The 11,362-nt window shown below is 30.2% G+C and overlaps 1 protein-coding gene across 1 annotated transcript in view; it reads right to left on the minus strand.

Annotated features, from left to right (window-relative positions):
* Positions 1 to 10,911, minus strand: part of LOC148314026 (uncharacterized) — a 230,152-nt gene extending 219,241 nt beyond the window's left edge. The window contains exons 1-3 of the mRNA XM_088268456.1: positions 10,700 to 10,911; positions 1,574 to 1,822; positions 1,005 to 1,050 (exon numbers count right to left, since the gene is read on the minus strand). Coding sequence (XP_088124582.1) covers positions 1,005 to 1,050; positions 1,574 to 1,630 — 103 coding nt within the window. The 5' untranslated portion in view covers positions 1,631 to 1,822; positions 10,700 to 10,911. The remainder of the gene's footprint in view (positions 1 to 1,004; positions 1,051 to 1,573; positions 1,823 to 10,699) is intronic.
* Positions 10,912 to 11,362: the final 451 nt, after the last annotated feature.

Consider the following 11,362-nt stretch of genomic DNA (forward strand, 5'->3'; position numbering starts at 1 on the left):
ATATATATATATATATATATATATATATATATATATATATATATATATATATATATATATTATATATATATATATACATATATATACATATATATATATATATATATATATATATATATATATATATATATATATATATATATATACATATATATATATATATATATATATATATATATATATATATATATATATATGTATATATATATATATATATATATATATATATATATATATATATATATATATATATATATATATATATATATATATATATATATATATATATATATATATATATATACGATTTAAAAATCTAAGAGGTTTTCAAACTTCACTTCTAGGTTTGGAATTAACAATTCAATATATACCTCCATATATAAAATGGTTTACCTCCGCTGTATATCTCTCCCCATAGATGGCTGATACTTCAGTTTGATTTTATTAGGCAGTAGCTCTTTTTAGACAAAACAAAGGTAATGGCATTCTTTGCTATGTCGAAATGAAAAACTACACTCTTCGTTATTTTGTTTCGTCCAATTATCGCTTTGAAGGGGATTGGAGTTCCGTGAAAACAAGTTTAATAGCAGTTTGAATCGACACGAGAAGTCCTTATTGATTGCCACGATTTTCAGTCGGATTTCGATTTCGAAAAGAATTCAGTGTATTGGCGGTTAAGGATTACCAGAAGAGTTTAAAGTTGCAAATGAAAATATATTTTTTGTTAGAATTAAAAAAAACTACCGTAATATATAAAGATTTTTCGAAAATTATGTTATAAAAATCATAAATATTTTATAGTTTTATTATTTTTATATTGTAGATAACAGGAGTAAAGCGACATATTTACTTCAAATAATCGGATATTGATAAGTGAAAAAAAAGACAGATTAAGAAAAAAATACCGAAATAATAATAATAAAATAGAAAGATTGCAATTGTTCTGAAAATTTGTGGATTTAATCGTTAAAAGGTAAAATATATTTATTGTTTTAATTTTTTACCTGCAACTGGAGACAATTTCCGCATAACACACCATCTGGATTTCCACTGTAAAAAATAATAAGCGTTTTATTAACATATCTAAAGCGATATTAAGAGTAAATCGATTAGCAAAAAACCTCACAAGCTTCATTAAATTTAAATTTTGAATTAACGCGACTTAAAATATATATATATATATATATATATATATATATATATATATATATATATATATATATATATATATATATATATATATATATATATATATATATATATATATATATATTTTTTTTTTTATTTTTTTTAAAAAACGGAAATATTTGAGTTTTTTATTATTTACAAACATACTTCATTTCATATTATTTCTGTGAGCTTAAGCGGCTCATTATTAGAAATAGGTATCAAATTGTAGTAGAGTTTGAACCGAGAAACTCTAACTCAAGAGTCAGCGACGATAACCACAATCCGACACAAAATTGGTAAATAAAAATTTATCTATAAATGATGTGAGATAATTTTTTTAAAGCGAGTAAGATTTGGTATTTCAGTAGATGTAAATATTTTTGTATTGTAATATTTTTCTTACCTTCTTTCCATCCCTGAATTTCACAGTCCCCTCGATTATTGAGTTCGTATCCGCCATTTCAACTTCTTTTATTCACTTTTCAAAAGCACATACACAAAAGCACGAAACATTTTTTGTTGTCGTATTGTTAACTTCGTACACTTTTTAATAGTTTCACAAATAAAATAAACGAGAAAGCTGCTGCAAACAGTCCTTAACTTTAAAGACTAATAATGTAGCCGAGCTTTACATTATACTGTAAAAAAAAAACTTTATTCGAAACGGAGTAAATATATATAACGTGGTAATATTTTTTTTTGTAAATTGGGTGTAAATAATATGTAAAGTGGGTGTATAATAATAAAATAAACAATGTGTTGCTTTGTAATTAAAGTTTATAATTAAAGTTTATTCTTAATTTATCTTTATAATATTTTTTCTATCTATCTACCTGATAGTTCAGAATCTTATATTTTTTCTATCGGAAGTCTTTTGTTTTATTCTGTGCGACGCATGCGACATCTGGTGGTAGAACTGTTTTATGTAGGTACTATTTGTAAGTACTTAATAAAATGTATAGGTAGGTACCTAGGTATTTTATTACATATATTTTCATTTTTTCTTACGACCTAGTAGATATCGCTATGACTGGCTTTGTTTTAGGTGTTAGTTATGTTTTAAATCGTTCCTCCTTCTTTAGTTTCAACTTCTAATCATTGTTCATCAGAATTACCGTATTCATCATTCATTCATTTCATTTACCCAAATCATCATAATATTTCTTTCTTTACTTTATCGACAATGCCTTTGCATTTTATATATTAATTAACCATTTGGAGATCTATTACGAAATTTTTAGCCACACATACGCCTGAGAGATTGCATTTAAAATGTATTGAGTTGTTTTTATCCTTCTTATGTCAACTTCGTGTATCGTTTAAATACATTTTGGTTGATATGATGAAAATATCCTGTCTTTTCATGTGTATAAGTATGAACACAGCAAATGTACTATCAAATGTATATTTTTTCTAACATTGATCTACACCCAATGGTGTATAGGGAACTGCATCGTATTGACGCAGTGTTATCTTAATCATTAATTACATGAAGGCAAGGTGATCACTCATGCACTTCAGGAACCAGTCCAGGATAATATTAAACAAATATTCGAGTGTAAAATCACTCATGTTAATTTTCATTCCCCCTTGGAATCGAACCCGGGACCCTTAGCACGGTAGCTACACACGCTAACCATTACACCACGAAGGGGGACGGATGTATATTTAAAGTGCGTATAATCTGCCTTATATAGTGTTTCCTCTTCAAACCCTTATCCGCACCCCAATGGTGCATAGGGCACTGCATCATCTAAACGCAGTGTAATCTTGATCGTAGGTACATGAACGAAAGGTGAACAGCCCCACCCTTCAGTTACCAGTCCAGAGTAATATCTAATATATATTAGAGTGAAAATTTAACTTATATTTATTTTACCCCCCCCCCCCTATGAATCGAACCCGGGACCTCCAGAACGGTAGCGGAGCGTGCTGACCATTACACTAGAGAGGTGGACATAGTGTTGGACTATTTAAAAAAATCGTATTTAGTAACAAAGTAAAAATATATATTACATTTGCGCATGATTTATTTTCAACCCCAAACGAAATCGTTTAGCGTACGACGTCAAATTTAGTATGCATTTAGTAATATATTTTACACTGTCACTAAGTAGCACATTTGAAGGCCAGCTGTTGGTTTCCGATATCGACTATTTCTGTTAGCAATTAGGGTTTCATGCACAATGTTAATGTTTAACAACCCCCGTAAAGCTCTCGCATGATTCCCAATCTGTGCGGCGCGATGACACATCAACATTTAATTAGGTACTTAATATTTATGCCAATTTACAAGTATCTCCCGTGTATCCATCAGAGCTTATGAAAACGTTTATTTTTAAATAATAATGACTTCTTCGTATATTTAATAAATTAATTCTATTAAATATTGACTATTGATTTCAATTAATATGATTTCACTATAATGTCTAGTTTCATTATGTAATTTATGTGTGGTAGCATTTAAAACGTTTTACTGTTTATAATGAGTTTCTGACTGGGTTATCATAAAAAATATATATTTTCGCGTCCTCAATATAATATTTAGTAACTACTTTTTTTTAATCATTGATTTTTTAAATTCTACTCCTTATCTACTCCCAATGTTGCATAAAGGCACTGCATTGTATGGACGCAGTGTCATCTTGATCATTACTTACATGAAGGCAATGTGATCTTCCTTGCGCTTCAGGGACCGGTGCAGGGTAATAAATATTGTTAAATTACTAATATTTATTTTCACCCCCCCCCCTTCCCTGGGAATAGAACCCCGAACCTCCAGTACGGTAGGTAAATACTCTAATCATTAAACTATGGAGGTAAAGAGTAATTTTATTTTTAATTTTTTAATAAATAAAATATTTTAGTTACTATGCAATATAAATAGTTGTTTTAATATTTCTGTGAATAACGGGAAAAAAATTAAAATTCGATCCCTAAATTTGTATGAGTTTGTATTTTGCTATATACAATATATTAAGGTGTATAAAATTATTTCATTAATTAATTCGGCAGTCAATTTGTGGTAAAATCAATCCATTTTAAATAAATGTTTTACATAGTAAATACCACTATTTCAGTGGTATTTACTAAGTAGAACATTAATTTAAAAAATTTAAAATAAGTTTAATTAAAAATTGTCCTTGAGATCTTATTATTTAAAAATAATACTTTGTACAAAATATAAATAAGCATATCAATCAAAACGGTAAATAATAAAAATAAATTTACAAATAAATATACAGGAAAGACAAATTTTCTCCCATGTGATCGTCAACGTTGGGGGGACCCGGCTGGACACATGAAGAAGAAGAAGAAATAAATCTTAAAAAAAAACATTTGAGAAACACTGTTGTAGAATGAATTCACAAACCGTGCATAGTGAGCGCGACTTCCGCTACCCCATGACTAATCTCGTATAATGCAAGTTATTAAGTTGTATGCTTTTATTGACCCTGGTGACAGTCGATGACAAAAAATAATGCTGACTTGATTAATATCCCTGTTGACATAGGTCGATTATATCGAATGTCAATGTCAGTCGTTCCGGCCTAAGCACTTTTGGAAAAAAAAGACAGTAAATTTGTCAGTTCAATAAATTAATTTATCCCTCTTTAAAAGGCTGTGAAACTAATTTCATTAACCTAATTAAAAATAATTAGGCGTTTGTATACTTTGTAATTTAAATCCATTAAATACAGAGAAAAGATAAATTATTTTATATTACGGTCGGGATACTTATTCATTGATTCCATTTCCGGATGAGGAAAAAGTGCTTACTATATATTAAATATAAAATCGGGAAATGTACAGAGTGATTCATTTCAATTTTATTCAGATGAAGGCAGTTTCATAAATCTAAATGTATTCGCATTAATAAATAAATCATCGCTTTACGTTTTACTATTTTCATTTGATATTATGAATTATATGTTATAATATAATGATAAATTTTAAAATATTACCATATTGTCATAAATGAGTATAATTAATATTGAAAAAATTATAATTAATATTTTTTTTTGGGTTTTCTATGATTTATAAGAATAAATATGTTTCCTTGAAAGGATTTATTATTTGAGGGGAACGTATTTCGTGAAATGTATAAATAAAACGATCACTTTAACTTTTACTTTTTTTCATTCAATACGAATTAAATGTTATAATCTTCATTATATACAAAAATTTGAGTATATTCGTTTGTTAAAAATCCCAAATCTTCTAAAGTTATTCACCAAATACCTGAAAATTTTAACAAAAGTTTTTCTTTAAATACGAGCGTTTTATATACATGTGGCAGGTGTTTTTATCTGTAACTGTTTAAAATATGATATTAAAAAAATATGACCGCAATGGCAATGCCATCTGTTGAAAGTAAAAGCAATACAAGTCGTACTAAACATTGATTATCGGACAGAGTGCTTCTTGACAGCAGCTACGACTTTCAAAAGCATTTTCAATATTTTGGATAGCAATGTTGTTACATAAATTTAGATTATTTTCATTGCTCCATATTGTAAAAATTAACATATTTAAAAGTGTGCTTTCTTTTTTCTTTTTACCAATTATTTTTATGCTGAGCTACAGTAACGCGTAGCTAGATACAGGAGCACAATAATTTGTTTTAAAATATTTTCATGTCGTCGTAAAATATAACACATTGAAAAAAATATATATAAAAATTCATGCCATAAAAATGTAATTAGTTCGTCGTTTGATTTTTAAGCGTCAAAGAAAAAAAATCTGTAGTATTTGGATTTTCGTAATTTTTTTGTAGAGAATTTCTCATTTAAGGCAAAAATGTTAATGGTCATAAAATGTATTAATAAATAAATCCTAATTTATACTTATTAACTATTTTGATTTAATGTTATGAATTGTATGCACAATAATAAGTTTGAAAATATGTTTTTGTAAAACAGTTAAACATATTGAATAAATTTACATATTATGAATATTTAATGCGATTAAAATGTAATTATTATGGTGTATGATTTTTAGGCGTGTTTTTAGACGTTTTTTTAGGTTTTCTGATATTTTTTGTTTAATATTTAAAAAGAGAAATTTGGGAGGATTTTTCGTTTGAGGAAAAAATGTTTACGCCGACAAAATATAAAAAGTTGCGGTTTTATTTGGGGACATATTCGTATCATTTTAATGTATATGAAAAGTTTTTTATGCACGTGTTGGTATAAGCGCGGGTAAACACACATACATAAAACACATATCAGAGGGAATGTGGGCACATAATAAGGGAAACATAATTCGATCTACATAAATACGCTTTTGGAAGTTCATGTTATATTCATGAGTGTTTCGCGGAGATGTCTTATTAATTCAGCTCGTCTTGTTGGCAAAGTATCGATGTCATCTGGTGTTGTCACAAGCGCGTGGGAAATGCTTTGGTGACAAAATTAGGGTCGCGGTGCAATAGTCAAAGAGCGTGGCACATTGACGGAATGCGAGCGAATATAAACATGCCACTTGCTAGCGAAAACACCATGAAACAGCGAAGATAATATTATCACTATTTGGTATACATACGCCGGTAAACTTAATAGTCATTTCTAGTGTGCGGATTCGCGGTAGCGAAAACCTTATTTGATTGCCAGCATCGAGTTCAAGTAAATAAGTTATTATCAGGGAATACGAATTATGTTTAAGAAATTATAATTTCTAGAATTCGCTAACGTAATATAGATATTGATCATACATTAACAGCATGAACGTAAAAATTCTTAAGTTTATTAATGCGAAAAGTCGTAAACTGCAACATATAAATATAAAAAAAAACTCATATTTACAAAAATACAATGACTAAAGCCTTTTCCCTAATGTCAAGGTCAATCCCACTAATAAGAAAAAAAAAACAAAAAATAAGAAACAGATCCTACCCCCTCTCCAACCTTCAACGTCCCAAGGGCACAACTATAAAATTTAGAATTAGCTTCACTTACGGTGTTTGAAAATGATGCGGAATGCATCGAAACACGTGTCACAGTACATTTTAAGAAAAAGTGGTATTTACTAAGTAAAATAAAAAGTGCGAAGATTTTACCACAAAGTGACTGTCGATTCAATTAATGAAATAATATACATAATATAGTTTTTAAAGATCTATTTTACAGTCGAATTAAATTGTAAAAGAAAAACAGTTGTTTTTTACCACATGAGTTATATTGAATTTTTTTATATCGACTTGTTTCGGAAGCTATTTTATTTATGTTAGGTCTAAATATAAACGTAAACTAATAACTATACCAAAACTAGTCTTTATAATAAAATATAATAAAACTCAAGTGGTAAAATTTAAGTGTTTTTCTTTTACTATTTCATCATGTCTCACCACAAAGTGAATGCCGAAACAATAAATAAAACGGACGACTTACATTTCAATCAAAGCCATTGAGTTTATTTATTTATTTATCAAATAGGTTGGCTGTGTGAGAAAAATTGCCAAAAGTACCCATATTCATTTTTAAAGATGTTTATCATTATTATACACAGATGTTTAACATTTTCTCTCTTTTTCGTCTTATGTTCGTATATTTTCGCTGGAAAATATAATAAATAAGCAACACGTCAATCCCCTAAAGTATGCACAAATCTGAATACTCCAAATTAGAGTAAGAATATTCAGTAATTATTTAAAATAACCCCGAAACGCTGGTGAAGGGTTGTCCCCTTCTAGAATTTGCAACTTCTCAAATTTATACGTGTGTGCAATTAGGTAATTGCGTTCCCCTCATAGGATTTTAATGGCTATACAATGCAAATTAGATTTTACTCTAGACACATAAATTGAATTAATTAAGTGGTGACAAAATTTATCGGTCAATCTCGTTCATAATCCGATAATGAATGATTTTCTTAAGTAAATCCAGATTCCAAAAGTACTTTTTTTTTAATAAAAAAAAGGAATTACACGCAAAGCCTATATTTTTACAGGCTTGCTGCAAGTAGGATTGTAAGGATTCGGAAAGTAAATGTAAAAAATACACCACAAACACCCAGACTAAGTGAAAATAAATCTTTCTTGAATTTATTTTGCAATAGGCGGGAATCGAACCAGCGACGCCAGTTTCGCAGTCGAGCGTCTACTCAACTACGCTACGGTGCCATTCGTTGTCTTTGAGTACTGAGATATGATTTTCATAAATCATAGTCACTTGTTTACAAATTAAAAGCGATTTTTTTTGCAGAAAAATAGTTAATACTTTTAGATATATTAAAAATGTCAGAAAAACACTTGAATTCTGTGTCATTCAATTTTCTTTTGTCCGCCTCCGTATCGTGCTTGGCTACCATTCTGGAGGTCTCGAGATCGATTCCCATGATGAGTGGAATTTAAAATATAAATGAGTGATTTTCACCATAATGTTTATTCGATATTGTACCAGAAGCGCAGGACTGATCACCTTGCCTTCATGTAATTTAAGATCAAATTGATACAACGTCAATCTGATGCTGTGCCCTAAGCACTATTTGATGCGAATAAGGGTTAAATAAGAAATGATCAAGGTATTTTTGAAGAAAAAAAAACAAAAAAATGTTATGATATGCATTGAATTTTTTGATGAATGATAATAGATGGAAATGTTTCTTATCATTTCTTTAACTTACACATATACAGAAGGAACATTAATCTTATCCGCAAAAAATGGTGCATTGGAGGATGGATTGGATAGATGCAATGTTAACGTGACCGTTACTTGCACGAAAGCAAGGTGATTAGTTTTGTGCTTCAAGTATCTAGTCAAGAGTAATATTAAGTAAAATTTTTGATAAGAGATCACATATATTTATTTTAACCCACCCACTCTGGAATCGAACCTGGGACATCAGATATGGGATACAAACGTGCTAACCACTTAGCTACGAAGGCGGAAGAAAAAATAATGATAATTTTGAAATATTCAGCACATGCAATGTTGACATGTTTGCCTACCATAGAGGAGGTTCGGGGTTCGATTATTAGAAGAGTAATTAATAATGTATAAGTTTTTTTACACCGTGGCTTGTGTTTGAATTATCTGTTAATCTTTGCCTCCAAAGTCCATTTGACTAACGAACAGGACGCCCTGAGTTCGATTCCCGGAAGGGTTGGAATTGAATTGGTTAAAATTCGTTTTCACTAATATATTTATGTTACATTATACTGGAATGGCACCTGAAGCGCAAGACTGATCTTGCCTTCATGTTATTTACAATCAAGGTAACATTGCGTTGACCTGGTGCAGTACCCAAAGCACCATTGAGAAAAAAGACAGTAAATATTACCCTGGCCTGACAAGATGTATATTCTTAAATTAAAGGTTATTTGCGTTCAAGATAATGCGGCATTTTCTGAAAAAGTGCTCTATACACCAGTGGACGCGGATACAAGACAAAGAAAGGGAAAAATAAATAATTAGTTGCATATAAGTTTTTTCGTTCATTTGTTGATAGAATTGCATTTTATATAATAAAATAACAACTACTAATAGTTTTTCCATATTTATTGTATTTTACCAGTGACCGGGTTTCGTCGTTACCGACATCATCAGACTAGTGGGAGGCTAGAGAAAATTAAGTGTTATATACAGAACAAGGCAGGGGAATATAGCATATAATATTGTATTGCCTCCTACCAGTCTGATGATGTCTTTAACTACGAATCTCCGTCTTAATGTGTGGAAAAAAGTATATAGTTGATATTTTATAAAATAAAATGCAGTTAAACCAAGAATTATCAGTATAAAATATAAACCTTGAGAAACATGTGATTTTTTGGACACCGTATACAATATATTTTTGTTATATTTTATGTACCTTCAAAACTAAACGCATATTTTTTAGTACTTTAAATGTTAACGTCAACTTAGATACAATCTTATCCCGAGGATGTTCAGAACTTTAAAAATGGGATTTATTACGAAATTACAACTTTACAATTCCATTTCGAAACAGATAAGTCTTACAGGACTATGGAAATAAGATCTTTTAATGATCCGGCGAAAACTTTTTATCGAAATATTAACCGCGCCGCTGTAAAAAGTTTCACAATTGCAATTCTTTGCGGGGGGTTTATTGTACGAGTTCGTCTCTTTACCTAATGGAAGCACGAAAAGCATCTTCTGCCTTCCAAATGATCATTAGAATTCCTGATTGCACTTTGGAGTATTCCTGGCAAGTATTTTGCATAAATGAATCCGAAGGAGAATAAAACGGAAGAGGAAGACCGAGAAAAACATGACACGATCAGGTATGCCAAATACTCGAAAGTGGTCAGGTTAGGAGTCGTAATAATTGGCGGGTATGTATGAGGAGATGCATGAACGTGGAAGAGGCGAAGAATGTTTGCAAAGACAGAGTGTGGCGTTCTATTCTCTCTGCCTACCTCTGCGGGGAAGCGACGTAATGGTAAGTTAGTTAGAATCCGAAGAAATCAACATTCAAACAAATGTTACAAATTTTCGAGAGACTCATTAAAATTTCGTCACTCCACGAAATTTGTATTTGTACGAATCAAAATACTCGACTCACTCACTATTGTTCATGAAACTTTGACAAAAGTTCACAAAACAGCACGAGGGTTCAATTTTTCAATCACTGATCACAACTCGTTTCACTAATTAACAATATACCGGCGCGCGCGTCATAAATCAAGTGACACTTCACTTGAACAAAACCTCCCGCGATGTATTCGGGGGGAACGGAGCGCGGAACGCGACCTATCCCCTTGGCGGTCGGATCGGTACTGACGGGGTGGCTAAGCCCGGCAGACGAGGGAGGGAAAGAGGGACTCCGCTTACCTAGAATTTTCCCCAAAAGCCAGGGTTTCGGGTTGACGAGCGGCGACTCAAATTCTGCTTCGAAAGATCGTTCTCGAGTTAGCACAAACGAATCCCTTCTTAAATTATGTAGCCGAACGTTTTGCATTGTTGAAACATAAAACTGCCGTTTTTATTCCTGTTTTCCTGGTATAAGATAACCAAAAATAAACATGTAAGGACATTTATTTTTATTTTTATTTTTTATTATTATTTAATATTGTTGAAAAAGTTTTTTTTTACTTAATTTTAATTCATTAATAATTATTTAACACGATATTATTTTACGTTTTATATATTTTAATATTTTCATGAATTGATTTGTTTTATTTTGGATATATTACCCAACAATTCAAAATGGAATTCTACTAACTGCCTGC

The sequence above is a fragment of the Brachycentrus maculatus genome, unplaced genomic scaffold (assembly GCF_059751285.1).
Source record: "Brachycentrus maculatus isolate JH-2025_06_01 unplaced genomic scaffold, ASM5975128v1 h1tg000003l, whole genome shotgun sequence".
NCBI lineage: Eukaryota > Metazoa > Arthropoda > Insecta > Trichoptera > Brachycentridae > Brachycentrus > Brachycentrus maculatus.